General features: G+C 39.9%; 1 protein-coding gene across 3 annotated transcripts in view; it reads left to right on the top strand.

Moving 5' to 3' along the window:
* The first annotated feature begins 6095 nt into the window (after positions 1-6095).
* Positions 6096-15880, top strand: part of TBC1D23 (TBC1 domain family member 23) — a 35713-nt gene continuing 25928 nt past the window's right edge. Inside the window, exons 1-3 of one of the 3 annotated variants that reach the window (XM_059836059.1) lie at positions 6096-6175; positions 14185-14296; positions 14550-14655. In XM_059836059.1, the coding sequence (XP_059692042.1) occupies positions 6135-6175; positions 14185-14296; positions 14550-14655 (259 nt within the window). In that variant the 5' untranslated portion in view covers positions 6096-6134. Of the gene's footprint in view, positions 6176-13403; positions 13451-14184; positions 14297-14549; positions 14656-15880 lie in introns of those variants that run through there. The other 2 variants (XM_059836049.1, XM_059836041.1) reach the window with 2 other exon arrangements.

Genomic DNA, 15880 nt, shown 5'->3' with positions numbered 1-15880 from the left:
AAATCAAAACACTAGAAGACAATCCAGGTTTGTTGTTTTCAATTTTCTGAAAAATAGCAATTGTTGCTTTGACAAGAAAATTTCTCACTGTTCCACTTTAGAAAGTTAAAACTAACAAGATACTATTACTGAAGGAACCCCCCCCAGGAATCCTGCAATACCAACTAACATAAGTTACTCTTTTAGAGTATAAAAACTAATTTATTTCCCTCGTATTAATGTCTCCCTCATTCTTCTTCCCCTAACAGAGTGCATTCCAACAGTCTAAATGGCTCAACTGATAATTTGTGGGAAAACTCCTTTCACATAGGTCTTTCTCTAAGAACTGCCAAATCTTAATTCCTAAATAAAGCAAAATCTGGTGGTGATCACAGTGCCATAGCCAGAATCGTGATCCTTTTGCTGAAGCAAGGAGAGATTTTGATGCATTCAGTCACCCAATTTTTTCCCTTTTATTTCACAGCTAAAAGTTTAACTTAACCACTGAGACAGTACAACACGTTAGCACTTCTGTGTGACTATTTTGGCAAACCCACAACAGAAACCTATGCCTCCCTCAATAGCTCCACAAGAAATTCTCTAGGAGTACTCAAAAAAAGGAGGAGTTTAAAAAGATCTGTCTACTGAAAAATTATTTCAGCTCGTGTCCTACAAGATACACTTGTGTCAAAATGCAAAAATTAAAGAATGACTCTTCTGTATTAAAAAGACAAGGTTTCAAATTTTATTCACTAGATCTGCAGGTAACTATAAAGTTCCAAGGCTCCATGTCATGTATGCTCAGATCCAAACAAAGTTCACAGAAGCACACCGTTATACTTTCTGCAACTTGCAGAATTAATGTATGTAAACGCGAAGAAACACAAATTCCAAAAAGCAGCTGTCAACTTGGTATGCTTATCAGAGAGATCTTCAGCACAAGTTTCATCAGAAGAGACAGCAACTCATGGATGAACCAAAAAAAAAAAGATACAAACCTCTCCATAAGCAGGTCCACTAACAGATCTCAGCTCTGATCAAGCAACAAAACTCCCACTGAATGTGCTACAATGAACAGTCCAGTTCTCAGTAGCTGCAAATCACATATTACAAATTGATGCTATTTAGCACCCTTTACCACCAGTCTACAGAAAAAAAGAAAACCTCTGGCAAAAGACGTTAATTCCTGCAATAGCATCCTTTGCTCTAGAGCCCACAAAGGACCCCACAAGTACTGTCAAATCATCCTCCATGGTATACCATGTTATACTGCTCACCGATTTGTACCGCCAACATTAAAGAGTTCCCCTGTCTTTTGCTCCTGTCTTGGGATGACACAATTAATTTATACCTATGAGGGACATGGCCCACATAGGCTCTTACTTAAGGATCTAAACAAACTGACAAATGGGGATACTACACTCTTACGGGATTAAGGGAGACAAAGCATGGAGAAAGAAAGACAAGGAGTGGTAACACAAAAGGAGGAAACCAGAAAAATCTCTGAAAAACAGAAGTCCACCCCTCTCCCTCAAACTGCTCGGGAGATGTGGCATGCTGGCTACAGGCAAGATACAGACATTAACAGTGCTGCGAGAAGCGCTCTTTCTGTTCATGGAGAGAAGAGGAAAAAGTTGATGTCTTTCACCAGTACTAAACAAACTCCTTAGTATTCCTTATCCTCTCCCTTACAGTTCTGAATGCAATATAAAAATCATATTAAAGACTGGACATAGCTGTGACATGAACTGGAAAAAGGGAGGGAAGGAAGCCCTGCAGTTAAATGACTTGGGACATGTGTAACGCTAAGCAACACTGATAAGTAGACAATAATCCCTAACCATTCTCTCCACAAATCTCCTCTCAAAGTTAAAGGTCTGGTGAAGAAGTTATTGGACAAGACTCTTTAGTTTGTGTCATGTGACAAGGTAAATAGATGGCTAATCCCTTCAGGTTTTTTTTTGTTGGGTTTTGGTGGGTTTTTTTGCATCTATAAACCACCTGCAGCAGGGTAAAACATGCATGTCTCAAAGTGAGAGTAACTACCTTTAATATTTAATATGGATTCTAAAATAATGATTTCAAATGACGTGGCCAAAAGCAAATTAAGAATTACTTATATATCCGTATACTAAGATACATATTTTGTGTTTTCAAACCCTTTAAGTGAGTCTGAACGTCTTTCATACACTTCGTCTTAAAAGCAGCCTCTTCTAACTACAAGTTGCTAAAATCTAAGACACTTCTGAAGGCTAAGTTATCAGGAAGAATATTACACTGGCCAGGACTTATTCTAGGGCTAGCCTTAAAGGACTCAGCAAAAGACCAGTATTTAAAACCTGTATTTCAAATTCTTCTGCTTTGCACCTACAGTTGTGGCAGAGATGCTTTTTCAAATTAGGTCAGCAAATGAAGTTGGATAGTAAACTTTTTTTTAAACGAAACTTGATGTTTCACAAAAATAAACTTGATCAAGTCTGTCAAAAATGCTCGCTAATGGGCAATTATTTTCTTGTATTGCTGCTTACATTGTAAAGCCTGATTTCCTATTTCATGCCATTTTAAAGCATTTTACAGTATCCATAAGATGCGGTACAAATTAAGCTTTGATTTTACATCTGTTGTACGTGAAAAATAGCTACACAAAATAAAAGTAACAGATGCTCTTCCTACTTTACTGATGGCTCGTGTCAACTTAATACAACAACAGGCTCCATACAAAGAACCTGCCAACAAGTTTACAAAGGTGGGATATGAACAGCAGAGTACAAGGTTTGCACAACACTCACCTGTAATCATTACTCGTAACACATTCAGAGTGTTCTTGGAGTAAAGTGCATATAGTGCTTTTAGCACAGGGCTGGACTGGACACCTCCAGAGGTTCCTTCTCACCTGAATTATTTTAGTAGCTCAACAATGCAATTGCAAAAATCCCACGGAGTTTTATGTAACTGGATGAGTTCTGATTCACAGTCTCATCTCAAAGTCAGAGGGTTTATCCATCATGTCAAAAGTTTATCATCCAAGTCCTGCTTTGTATCCAGTTTCTAAAGAAAAGCTGCCAACATTATAAAAATCAGCTTACCACCCACCCCAAATGAAACCTCTGGTTGGCAGAATGTGCAGGTAGGCTCTTAAGATATTTACGATTCCTGAATGAAAAATTCCTAATGAAGAGCATTTACCATGGGAACTGGAACTGCTTAAGGAACCTAGATGAGACTAAAAATAAAAATGGAATGCTCAAGAGCCTTATTAGGACTTGTGACCCCTCTTTATTACATACATACAATTTTTATATTTCTCCCTCTCAAACTATTCTCCAACTACCTTTTCACAGGAAATAAGCAACCATCCTCAAGACACTGGAAGATTTGGAGTCTTCCCAGAGATGCAGATAACTCCCAACTCTTACCAATATTATACAAAAAACAAAATCAATTTAAAAAAAAAAATCAATAACACAGGGCACTATAAAGTCTTAAAGTCATTTTAGTTGCCTGGAAGTACCTAAATTTCCATATTATATCTCAACATTACAGATCCAACCACAGGCTGTAAAGTGCTTTAAGACACATTGAAAAAAGCCAAGTATAGGAGCCAGATATTATACTCATCAGGAGGAGAGACAAGTCAGCCATAGTATCATGCTCCAAAGGGCAACGGCTGGAGAAAAGCTTTTTAACTCCTGCCCCTTCACAGTAACACATGGCAAGGGTGATGTGGGACAGCCCAGTGAGCACATGGGTGATGCTTTTCACGTACCAGACATTTTTCCCCCCAAGGGCTCTACTATGGATTTTCTGTTTCCAAGGCCTTTCAGAACTGTAAGTAACTTCACGTAGGTAACGGCAATCAACACACATTATGCAACATCCTCTCATCAAAGAAACTCGGTTTGGAAGAAAACGCAGTTTGTAAGCTAAATGAATGCAGGGGACAGACAAGCTCTGAACTCAAAGCAAGCAGTTTTCTTCCTTTCCCCCCACCCCCCGTCCCGCTTTTTATATTTTGTTTAAATGTACTTTTCTTGAGTGGGTTCCTGTTGTTACTTAAGTACTGGTATTTTCATTTGCCGCTCCATCACCTAACTATCCCGGGTCAGAAGGGTCAGAGATTAGACTTTACCTGGCTGCGGAGATTTTGTTTACAAGCAAAACCGCCATCGGTAGCAAGCAGGGAAAAGCAGGCACAGGAAGAAAAAAAGAGTGAGAGATGAAAACCAGAAATAAACTTAAAGCGGAGACGGGAAAGGCGGGGGGCTGGAGGGAGGGGGGGAAGTGGGGAAAAAAAACGAAAAGGAAGAAGGAGGGCAGGGGAGGAGGGGGTTGGCCCTCAGGAAGACTGTTTCAAGCCCAGCGTAAGGAGCGAGCTCCAGGAGACGAGTACCTGGACTGCTGCCTGCCCCGGTCGGAGTGTCCCACCACGGCTCCTCCAGCGTGTCCCCCATGCTGCTGCTGCTGCTGCTCCTGCCGCCGCCGCCACGCGGGGAGGGCGGGGCCGCGCGCGCGGCCCGCGCCTGGCACCGCCCCTGGGGCCGCGCCTGCGCACTGGCACCGCCCGCCCGGCGGTAAGGCGGGGCCGCTGAGCGTGTCGATGGGGTGTCGGCCCCCCCCGCCCCGCTTTTACCGCGTCCAGGAGGAAAAGGATGCCTCATCAACATTTTACAAAATTTTTTCCTAAGTAACAAAAGTAGGCGTTTAAAATGCAGGGGGGGGTGGTTTGTTGGCTTTTTGTTGGGTTTTTTTTTAAATGAAAAATACAGATGAAGCGGGAAAAAGAGGAATTAAAGACATTACTCCCTCATTCACAAGATTCTATTTTTTTTTAATTGCCTGAATCTGGTTTGATGCTATAAAATACTTTCTTGATTAAGATTATTCATATAATCTTTTCTGAGAAACAAATACATATGGGAAAACATCGTGTGTTACCGTGGAATGAATGTTCTCGCCTCTCCGGGACCTGGGTCCCGCACACAGTTCAGTAAGTGTGTATCTTCTTTCGCAGGAGCCGTCCCGCTTAAAGTCTGGGCATTTACCTACCGGAGCAGATCCCAAGGCAAGCTGCGGGAGTAAAACAGACACGTGTAAGGACATGAATTTATCATAAGGTGGCACTGTTATTCCACGTATAAATTACTTGAATCATTTTTCTAAACTTTCAGAGATATATGCTATTTTTTTTTTTCCTTTGGGGGTGTAGGTGGGTAAGGAATGGGAGTGATGGAGAGCTTTAGTGCTGTTCTGCCCAGGGTTGCTAATGGACATTGCCAGATTATTTTTACCCCTTGGAAACAGGGCTCTTTGTAGAACTTGTGAATTTTACCTCCGACTCATGGAGTATAACCTGGCAAAATACTGACTGTAGGCAAAGTCATTTAGTAATCAAACCATTGCATAGGAAAGCAGTTGACCTTTATGAAAACCAAAAATACTCAAATTTTTCACAGAATGGCTTCCCTGCCAGGGAAACCAATTCCTAAGTCTTCTAGAGGAAGGCACCTGCAGCTGCTGATGACCTGAACTGGCGGTAGGGCCTTCCCCCACCGCCCAACCTGAAAAGCACAGCAGAGGCCGGGGAGCCGATCGCAGCCCGCAGCAGCAGCAGGCCTCCTGCCAGAGACCCGCTGCGGAGCGCCGGCCTGCCTCCTACGGCTGCCCCGCACCTACCACCGCCTCCACGGGTGCGCTGAAGGGGGGCTCCCGCTCGGGGTGGGGAAACCCGGCCGCCAACGGCCGGCTGCTCGAGGGGGGACTCTGTCTGCGCGGCCCGGCCCGCGGCGGGGCAGCTCCTGCTCCCCGGGGGACAGCCCTGTAACCGCAGCCTCTCTACAGCCATTGTTGAGAACCAGCTCGCCCCTTACACGCCCCGCTTCCCCGCAGCGAGCCCGGCGCTGGCCCAGGTGAAGACCGTAAGGGCGAGGCGGCGTTTGTCACTGCTGTCGCCTCGCCCCGACTCCCGCCTTTTCTCCTCATGCAGGCACCGCCCTTCTCCCTTGCCAGGTTTCCGCGCTTTCCGGCGGGCGCCCTCACTTCACGACAGCACAGGGGAGGCGGGGACGAGAGCCGGCGCGTGGGGAGGAGGCGTGTCGGGAAAAAAACCCACCGCCCGACCGCGCTTTACGGCCGAGCGAGCGGGCACGTCAACAGCTATGGCGGAAGGGGAAGAGGCGCCGGCGCCGTTGAGCAGTTGGTGAGTTACGGGGGTGTCGGTGCCCTTTCTCCTGCTCCCTTCTCTCTTCCTCCGCAGCGGGGTTGAGGGGGAAGAGGGGAGAGGGGAAAGGTCGGTGGGCGAGAGGGGCCGAACCCCCCCCTCCGCCCCCTCCCCCGGGATCCGCCGCACTTGGGGTGTGGGGCCGAGGCTGCCCCTCGCGCGTCGGGAGGCGGAGGTGGCACAGGCCTCCGTGGCCTCGCCGCCGCGGAGCGCTCGGCGGGGGCAGGGTGGCTGGGGGAGCTCCCCGGGGCGGGGGCGGCCCCCCTGTGGCCCCCCGGCGGGCCCCCGCGCGGTGGGAGCCTGGGGCGAGCCCCGGGGCAAACGCCTCCGGGCGCTCGGCAGCTCCCAGGTAAGAGGAAGCGCCGCTGTCAAAACAAGGGCGAGACGGGGCGGCCTCTGGCCGTGCCCAGCCTGGAGTGAGGCGGTTGCTCCATTTAAAATGTCAGCTTTAATATGCGGTAGGAGCTGTTCGGCTGTGCGCCTGTCTGCCTGGAGTGGAGTTGCTTTGTTCACTTCAGCTTGCCCGTTCTCTGCCTACCCCTCAAGCACAGGTGACAACGATAGGTCCTGGTTTGTTTTCTGAATGATTTAGTTCCCCGCCCTCCTCTAGTGCAGCCATTTCTTATAATGGATTTTACATTGAACCTCTAGGACAAGAATAGAGACTATTTCTGGAGCGTGTATAGGATCATTTTGATGGTAACAGTGATGTGATTTTAGTATTTCTTGCATGCGTGTTCACTTAAGGTTGCTGCGGCTAAAATAAGCATTGTGTTTAAACACTGAAGCTATTTTTACTGCACCCCGCATCTCCATTCCTGTGCATCTTCACTTGTTTTTTCTCTTTTGCATTGCATGTGATTTCTTTTCTTTCTGTGGTTCTGTGCCACAGCATTGCTCTTTGTCCTCTCCACATACATGCTTTTGAAACAATTGCTTTACAGACCTGCTTTTTATGATCATTTCCAATCCGGTGGTTTTGCTTCTAGGTTTTATTTAACGTGGCGGATTCAAAGTTTCTTGCTAACTATGCTCAGCCTTCTTTGCGCTTAGTTATCTCACTGTAAAGAAGCCAGAATTGACACAAGTGCAGGTGTAGCTGGTATATGTTCTTTGTTGTTGGTTCTACAAATGCAGCTCTTGAGTAAAACAACTAAGTATCGTTTACTAGCAAACGAAAACTAGTTGGTGTAGTTTTTTAGCCTTTTTTTGCTTTTAGTTGCAGCTTCAAAACTTACGAAGCACATTTTGTAGATACAGTGTTACATAAGCAGTATTTCTAAATACAGACTTGACTGCTGGGATGTATAATTACAAATTTAAGGACAGGCTCATTGAAGGTGCGGTCTTGACACTTTGAAATACAACCCTGGACATGGAATAAGAACCATGTTGAAATACCGCTGAAAAAAATACTTCAAACCTCTTTCATTACTAATGTTGAAAGAATATTACAATCTCCCAGGTCACAACAAAATGCTAAAATTCCTGGTTGAGAATGAGGCACAAGTGTGGTTTCCAGACATATTTCAAGGCACAGCCTGCATTGTTGCCATTATGACTGGCGGCTTCAAAATGTAATTACAGTAAATTTGGTATGCTGGTACTACTAGGAAAGGCAAACTTGAAGGCATTCATTAGAAGAGATTTTGTGAGTCTTTATGGGAACAGTTCAAGAGTTTTATGCTTAAATGCTATATTAATATGCCAGAATACATCCTGTTACTAGAGCTGTACCCTGTGAATAACATAAAGTTGTATTCCTTATTGCTTGTTTAGAAAATTTACATGGCTTTTTGGTTTTGTTGTTGTGTTTTGGTTTTTTTTTAAAGCCAGTGTCAGTGAAATATTTTATTTTACATTTATTGTTTTCTTGTATATGTATCTGAATGTTGTACAGTTGTTGTTTTTCTATGTATAATATGTATCTTTCAAATGAGCTTTTTGGTGTAAATTACTACATTGTCATAGTTTTGAAGAATATAGGATTGTGCAATAACATTTCATGTTTAAAAAACCGCAGCAGAAACATAAAATGATGCGTATGTACACCTGAACTCTGTTGGGAATAAAACGGGCAGTGCTGATTCCTTGTCCTCTATTCAGTTCCTTAGGGGGGATTTTCAAAGGCAGATTTAATTTTGTGTTCAGAGACTGTGACAGCACCTTGAGTATGTAGAATGTAGACATGGTTATTAACAAAAAATGCCCTTTTTATTTTTCCTGTGTCAACTTGACATGCAGTGCTGGTGTAAATGATTTGGGGGAGGCACAAACTAATGATGAGTTAAACCCCTCAACATCTGTACTGACTGCTTGGTATTTTGTTTAACAAAAAACAAGGAAAAACAAGGAAAACAAGGAAAACAACAAAAAACAAGGAAATTCGCCACTGTACAATACAATTTAAAAAGACAAAACAAAACCCCAACAGTGTCATCCCCCCCCAACTTATTGTATGGAGTTATTGAAGGCTGAGATTGTCAGCTTTTTCTTCAGTAAATACAGGAAGTCTATCAACAGTTTTGGTTTAAAAATGAGAAAAATCTGTCAGACCTTGTTTATTAAATATTTCTTTTTAGCTGTTTGGCATATTCTCAAAAATTAATTTGAGGAATTGCTGGCAGTATTTGATGCTGGAAGACATATCTGTGTCCAAAGCTAAGAACACTGTGGAACACAAAGGAGGCAGGCTGCTTTCAAGCTGTGCTGTAAAATCTTAATTTCTCTTTTGTGTCTGTTTATTTCATTATTTTAACCATAATTTTAGTCAATACAATACATCTAGTCAATAGAATGTATAGATATAAACAAGCTGGACTGTTATTAGTTAAAATGTTTGTAATTGGAAGTTATAGGGGGTTTTTCTCCTCATTTATCAGGGAAATAAATTGTTTGGACTTAATTTTTCTTGTTCAAGTTCTCAAACAGCTAAAGATATGAACGGTTATGAGTTAATTTCTAAAACCTTTTTGCAGATTTTTGTTTAATACTCAAGCCTCAGGGAACTTGATCAAGTAGTATTTTTTATTTTAAGATCTATACTTTGAAAGTTAAGACCTGAACTAACAAAATACAGCTGTAACCAAAGATGGAATTATTCCTGTGCATTTAACTTTGCATTGGAATAATTCATCTAATGGGTCCCAAAATACACTCCAACTGTTTCAGACAACAGGGTCACAAAACTAGTAATTTTTAATTTTCTTTTCCATGCTCAGAATCTGGCTTATTAGTGCTTGGAGCCATGGTATTCCTTCTGAAAGCACATGAACAAAAAAATCCTTTGCAGTTAAGTGCAAAATTAACACACTTGAGGAAAAAATAGAGGTAAAAATGTCAGGGGATTAATATTTTTCTCCAAAATTCCACTGGGAAAAAAAAAACTCAATAGTGTTCTGAATACAGTGGATATTTTCAAGTAAATGTGAGGGATTGATTTTTGTTTGTTTGTTTTCAATAGAGAACAAACACTCCTCATTAATTTTGATTTGATATAGCCCTTGTTGAGGCTTTTTTCCGGTAGATAGGAGAATCCTAAATTAAAAGTACCAACCAGAGTAACTACATTATGTAAAAGCATATTTGGGGGGGGGGAGCTTTTATATAGATAGTTTTCTGTGGTGGGAATCTATATTCTTTGCTGTGGGAAGGTAGAATGATGACTATAAAATAAGTTTATATTAGCCATTGACTTTGGAAATTTTCATGAGCACTATTCACTTGTCCAGTTTTCTTTTAAGTAAAGCTTGTTTGCAATTACTGTGCATTATAAACCTGTATGCTATTGTGAGCTTTTTCAAGTAAAGTACTTCGCTTAAAATGCAGTTTAGTTCTACCTTCTTAGTAACAAAAATAATAAAAATATATTAGAATAAATTAGTCCAATGTGGCACTAACGTGGATATGTATAGGCAGCCCTCATAATTGTGATGGCAGCATTGTGATATATGTGCCTGTCTTTCTCTTCGCATGCTACAATTATCAGAAATACATGAAAACTCGCAGACTGGATGTGTTTGATGTCCTAGGAGACAACGACTTTGTAGAAACTAAAACTGATGATACTCTTGGCAAGGGTTCAGCTGGTAGCAGCCTTGCTTCTGATTTAGTGACAACAGGAATGATGTATGAAGATGTTTAAGGAATACTACTTCTTACACTGAAAGTGGTGGTGGTCTCCTAGAGCATATCATGAGCAGCTACGATGAGTGTGTCACTTGAGGAGTGTGGGAGAAAATAACCAAAGAAGCTTTTCAAGTGTTACGCCAACATCAGATCAGTGATCAGAATACAGGAAGCAGTTTGGTAAGTGGTATAATCTAAGTGGGAGTATGTGTTTTAACCCTCTTTTAGGCCACTGAGTAATATCTTTAACAAGCAGGTGTGTAGTAGTAGATTCAGTGTATATGGAAAAAGAGTGATCATCTTGTTTTGGAGTGATAAGTGCATTTTAGATAATGAATTTGGTACATGTTCAAGATACTTGTTGGGCTGTGAAAATAATAAATTAGTATTAGAAGTGTGCCCATCACAAATCAAAGCTTTAAACTTTTGAAGCATTTTTTTCCAAAAATGCCCTTTGACTTGGAAGAAGCAGTTCAACGGGATCTGTCTTTCCTAATAACAAATGAGCAGATGTAACAACTTTAGCAGATGCATTCCAGGTATTGTAATCTCCTGATTGATTATAGTTTTCTTAATACTATACATCTTTTCCTATGTATTTGTAGTTTATCAAAACACTTCCTGCTATCTTTTCCCTGCTGTTCACATCCCCACAATTTCTTAATCTCTTCATTGGTATTTATAAGTGATTATTACCGACTACCTCAGAGTCCTAAATAGTACTTAAAAAAAAAAAGTGAAGCTGAAGTCTCAACAGTTGATCAATTTTTTTTTATTGCCTCTCACATCTTAATTGTTTTGGCTTAAAAGAAATATACTCTGTTGCATATCTGCGAAGGTAGAGCAGAAAGGAGGATGTTCAGGTGTGGAGGAGTTTGCCTATAAAGAGAAGTACTGCATTTTTTCCAAAGTAAGTGTAATAGTTGTTGTCCATATGAACAGAAAACTTCCTAGCTGATCTTTACTCATGAAAGACAAAAATCTAGACTGCTAGCAGTTTACTGGAACATATATAGCGCAGACTGAAATAAGGTAAAACACAACTGGTGGACGTATGTTGAAGTATCAAAATCACTTTCATGGTACTTTCCAAGTTAGCATGAATAGAATATTTATTAGAAAATAATTTTTCTTAATCTTTGAGGAGTCCTCACTTCTAGCCTGTGAACACTCTTGGGAGTTGATGAAGGAAGAGAATAGCTAATTAAATCATAACTAGAATAACGCAATTTCCCCCCCCTGCTGTTTTCATTTAACTCAATGTAGTAAGGCATCACATCTCTTCACGCGGGAGATGGGCATATCAGATTCTTACTTTTTAAAGTGAAGTAGTAAAGCTAGCATTTGCCTGTCATCTTCACAGTGTACAAAGTGAGGATGACAGTACTTAGGAAGAAGATTTTACAAATAGTAATATATTATCAAACAAACAGAGGAAGCACACATTTGCAGATAACATGTTGAAGTTGATCTTGATGTTAACCCATGCGCAGCTTTTTTAAGCTGTGAATATTAGGTATGAGTAGCCGGTAGAATTAGTACTCATGGATCTGTGAAACATTCTTTGCCAGGTGTGTTTTTGTAATTTGTGTAGATGTGTTTTTAAATGTTGTTTCATGTATATTAAATTACTTTTTTTTCCCAAAAATAATTTTCTTTGGAAGCTGTAGAAACCAAATTTAAGTATTTCAATTTAAGACCTTTCCACCGGAAATACAGCATGCATGCAGCTGTTGCATTCATTTCCGTGTGCCTGTTTAATACTTGGATAATATTTGTAGCAACTGATCGTATTTTGTGTGCTACAATTCAAGGCCTAGCTGTTGCTCTCTCTAGTCTGTTTGTCATACATATATTGCAGGTTGCTCTGCACACTATCTAGAAGCATCTAGCTCTCTTCAGCTCATGTTTGATGTTGGCTTCTGTTGAAGTTAGATCATCCCGGAGTTCACGCAATTCTGCTGAGTGCTAGGTCCCTTTGTGTAAATGTCCTGAAAATACTTGATTTTTATTCAGGGTGAACTGATTTGGTGGTTTTAATTTTTCCAGCATTGGTTGTTATGTACACAATCGGGCAACAGGATAGGTGATGGATGTGCAAGTGTGCTTGTGTATTTTTTCCACCCCCATTTCTGTCTCAGGAAAGGGATATTCACCCGTGCAGCCTGTAGTTCTATAATAAGTGAGCTTTGGGATTTTTTTTTTAACACTAAGAATGTAAGAAAACAAGGCAAGTCAGTCTCTTAGTAAACTGTACTTTCTTTCATCCAAATTTGCAAAATTACTTGAAGAAAACAGACTATTAGTTGTGCCCCAGTGTATATTTGAAATATCATTTAAAGTGCTACAAAAAGTGCTGGCAAAGAGACTGGCTGATACAATGCAAGGAAAATGCTTACTCTGCAAACTTGTAAATACTTTGAGAAGTCTTAAGTAAGGCTAGCCTGTTGCTTATTGTTAAGTATATGCATATATTCTTACAGGATTGAGATTTTAATCTGGTTATCAAGAAGGGTCATATTTAGAAAATCAGAAGTGTGTGTGTGTGTGTGTTAGGCTTTCAGAAGGCCAAACTTGAGAAGCTTTAGATCAAGTAGCTAGTTGTGGATATATGCAAATTAAAGAAGCAGACAGAGCTCAACAGCTGATGTTCTTTTTCCATGGGTATTTGGAATTGACTACATAGTATGTGTGGAGGAATTGAGAATTGTACTGATAACACTTTAACGTCTGTTATTACACATGTATAAATAGATGTGTTGTTCACAAGGAATGCATCTTCATACTTGAGTATCTGTCCTGAATAAACCATCACATTCTATGTTTTGCCCTGGCAGTAAACCTCCTGGCTGTGTGTTTAACTCCTCCAGTATAAGAAGCAAAGCCTTTCTTAAGGCATATATGTCAGAGCTACTAGGGAGCAGTTAACAGGATACAGTAAGGGAGACGTTTCGCCTATGGGACCTATGTATCACTGCCATTGCTATTTTTCCAGTGAACCTGGTGTTTTGCTACTGCTCTGCTACATGACATTAAGATTCCTGAAATCATCAGATGTGGTTCTCTCATTGTTGACAGCATGGAACAATTGAAACAGTCTGCGGAAGTTATCAGAGAGATTGTAAAGTAATCATTTCTGAATGCGTACCTTCTTATCTGCAATGTTTATGAACTTTTGTTGTCTTACTATGGCAACTTAAAGTGTCATTACTGTTTGACTGTCTCGTGAGTTTGTGTATTTTGCTACTTTCTACACTATTATTAACATTTTTGTATGTTTTAATTCAGTTTTGCGCACGTGTCTACACTTACGGTACTAGAACTTTATAGTTAAGGAAACCAAGACTAAAAGGTCTTTTCACATTTCAGGAAAAGATGGGGTTAAAAGCTGACCATTCTATACCTTTGAAATAAGTTTTCTGTTTTCTAGGTCATCTAATATTTTACTTAAAAGAACTCTGCCATATAATTTATGTGTAGTGTTTGTTTTGAATGCATTGTGTGTGTGTGAAAATTTGCCATGTATCTCTTAAGTTGTAAACGACAACTAAATTTGCATTTTTATGATACATTTTGCAACATTGCCACTTCATGAAAACAAACAAAAAATGCTCTGAACTTATTTTCTTCTCATATGTAAATTGAATGGAATTCAATTAAGCAGCCTTAAAAATAAAGGAATAAATAACATTTTGCAAATATTTATTTGCAATAATTGGCAAATTGTCTTATAATATGCCTTTACGTATGTGTGGGTTTTGCTTGATAGTAGCCTCCAGTCTACATCTATTTAATAGATAAACATTGAAAAATATCGTGTAATTCGTTTTTAATAAACATGCTACATATCATTGTTGTAGGGAAAAAGATCTTGCAGACGCTCTAGAAGAAGGAGGCTGTGATCTTGAGACTGTGAGAAACATCATTCAAGGAAGGCAATTGCCTGCTGATCTGAGGGCCAAAGTCTGGAAGGTAAATATGAGATTAAATCAAGAAGCAGGAAATACTTGAAGCTGTGTTTTGATTTGACGTAAATTATTTAATTACCAGGCATCTCTACAGAACAGATGTGGTACTGGAATTTTAATATGCATGTATGTTGATTCAGTTTTAGAATATTCTTCTTTATTGAGTTAAAATACTGAGTTAAATTACTGAGTTCAGTAATTGGGCAACTACAAAAGGACACTAAAATGTTTAGAGGGTTTTTTATTTTTGTTTTCAGATTGCACTTAATGTTGTAGGAAAGGGGGACAGCCTGGCATCCTGGGATGGCTCTTTAGACCTACCTGAACAGAGTATAATTCATAAGGATTGCCAAGAACTAATTGGTAAGTTCAATTACATTTAGATCACCTATGTGAAAACTTCTGTATTCTCAGTTGTCTTAGGGCTTATTTATTTGGATTAAATAACCTGAATGATGTGTACATTTTGGAGGAAGATGAGAGTGCAGAGAAAATCAGAAAGAAATCGTAAGAAAACAGTAGTATCTTCTCTGTACTCTGACTCTAGAATGGGGAACTTCATGGAATTTTAAAGTATTAGATTGTAAATTATAGTTTGCATGGTCAGGAAGCTTCAGGAGTTGGGGAAAAAAAGTAATCTTTTTTCCAAGCTCCATCTTTTAAACCAGTGTCCTTCAGGTTTTTAATTGTCTGATGACTGGTTCTTAATCTGAAAAGCTGAGGTAGCACCAAAATGCATGTAACCTTTAAGGGAAGAAATATATTAAATATTTTGGACTTTAAAGACTATTTTTAAGAAAGATAGTTATTTTTTAATAGTATTTTCAGCAAAAATGAAAGATTGTGTTTGTGAAAGCAAGATGCTGCCAGGATATTGGAAATAATATTCCAGTAAGTCTGTAAGGAGCTGCTACAGGATCTGGTGGGCAGCTCATCACAAAAATGGTCAAATTCCTGACACCATGCAGCAGTGTTAATATCAATGATGAGATAATGGAGTCGATGCTGGCTCATAAATTAGGATATTTTTTCTTATGACATAAATAAGAGAATCTTCTATTTTAATATCTGTCACGCTTTAATTTATTCTTGCACAATTGAAAGTTAAGGCAGAGAATGGAGTTATTGCATGCATGTATACCTACCACTTTTAAAACGCAGTTCTACATTTTCCACTTCTAAAATCTAGTAGGGCTTATTTTCCTTCTCTCTCTGTCCTGTAAAGGAAAGCGGAAAAAATCCCACTGTCTTATTTAATCACAGTGTCTTTTCAGGAAGATGGTAAAACATCCCAGTTAGTATTCATAACATACAAAACTAAGCACTTGAATGTCTGTTAGTTTTTCTTTTGTCTTTATTGGCAAATACTTTTTAATAAGTAACAATATTAAAATGATTAAATAATAAATGTAAAGTTAGTTCAGAGTGAAGATTATATAGAGATTTCAATTTTGGGTTGGATTAAATCTATTTTAATGTTTTGGCAAAGCAAGTAGTCTCCAAATTTAAAGTAATTCTTCAGATGGCATTTGAGTTTTATGTACTATTTTATTTTCCTGAGAGGCAGAGGAAAGGAAATACCAAATAT

Source organism: Gavia stellata, chromosome 1 (genome assembly GCF_030936135.1).
Source record: "Gavia stellata isolate bGavSte3 chromosome 1, bGavSte3.hap2, whole genome shotgun sequence".
In the NCBI taxonomy this organism is placed as follows: Eukaryota; Metazoa; Chordata; class Aves; order Gaviiformes; family Gaviidae; genus Gavia; species Gavia stellata.
The sequence above is the reverse complement of the archived record's forward strand: the minus strand, read 5'-3'. Positions and strand labels throughout refer to the sequence as shown.